This window comes from Monopterus albus, unplaced genomic scaffold, assembly GCF_001952655.1.
Source record: "Monopterus albus unplaced genomic scaffold, M_albus_1.0 scaffold2.1, whole genome shotgun sequence".
NCBI classification, from domain to species: Eukaryota; Metazoa; Chordata; class Actinopteri; order Synbranchiformes; family Synbranchidae; genus Monopterus; species Monopterus albus.
In genome coordinates, this window is record NW_018127882.1 from 3,347,409 (window position 1) to 3,348,492 (window position 1,084).

General features: G+C 38.9%; 1 protein-coding gene across 1 annotated transcript in view; it reads left to right on the plus strand.

Annotated features, from left to right (window-relative positions):
* LOC109955271 (ecto-NOX disulfide-thiol exchanger 2) overlaps positions 1-1,084 on the plus strand; it is a 164,845-nt gene that overhangs the window by 142,409 nt on the left and 21,352 nt on the right. Inside the window, exon 10 of the mRNA XM_020591267.1 lies at positions 775-881. Coding sequence (XP_020446923.1) covers positions 775-881 — 107 coding nt within the window. The remainder of the gene's footprint in view (positions 1-774; positions 882-1,084) is intronic.

Here is a 1,084-nt window from a genome sequence, read left to right on the forward strand (position 1 = left end):
GCAGGAATGTCCCAGGTTTTCAAATCTTTCAAGTAACTGAATAACAAATCTTTCCTGTTGGGTTTAGCAATCTGAATGCATTGCCTTGGCTTGTGTCTCTGATGGGGTACAGTATGTCATCTTAAAAGGTCTTAAAACAAATTGAGACAATAATTGTCAGATGAATAGGAAATGAAAATAAAATTAGTTGTGGCCCTAATGTGCTCATACATCAAAGTAGAAATTTGGCTGGTGATGGGACTAGATGAAAACTTAGGGCATCACAAACTTATTGTAGTTCATCTTGATGTGGATTTCTGTGCTACATTTCATGGCAATTGATTTACTGTAGTAGTTCTCAAGAGATTTGACTCAAGACCACAAACCTCAACCTCTTAATTGCAGTATAATAAAGGTCGGAGAGCCGTAACAGGTATGTGATTTATAGCTGGTATAAGTCAGTAGTAGCAGGGCTACAGCATTAAATGTTGTATTCTGTATAAACCAGTATATCATATATAATTATGCTGGAAGAATTTATGCTTTATTTAACTTAAGTTTTGCATGTTGGAAATAAATGACCAATTATCCACAAGATGATTCATTGGCCTGAGCTGGTAAGTAGATCACACGCTTGCACACAGACACATATATAAACACACACTTAGACAGTTCTTTATGTCACTAGTTGACTCCAATTTTTCACTCCTCTGCTCCTTCCCACCTGCCCTCTGTCTTTCTCTCTCTCTTTCTGTCTCTGGATGGTTTCTGGTCCTTCCCTGCATCCCGCTACAGTTGAACAGATTGTGTCTGTATTCCAAGCTGCTTCCAAACAAAAGGCATGGGACCATTTCTCCAAAGCTCAGCGCAAGAACCTGGACATGTGGCGTAAACAAGCAGAGGTTGGTACACATTGATTTCATTCTGTTATTGACATGGTTTATGGAAAATTAGACTTTATCTCATTTTGTTCTACACCTGTGCCATTGTAACGTCCTGTTGATAGTTAGAATGCTGACATTAGGGCTGCATTACGATGAAAAGAGTAGACTCCTTGTTACAGTAAGTACTTTGGATGAAGCCAGGGTACAGAACACTTGCCAGT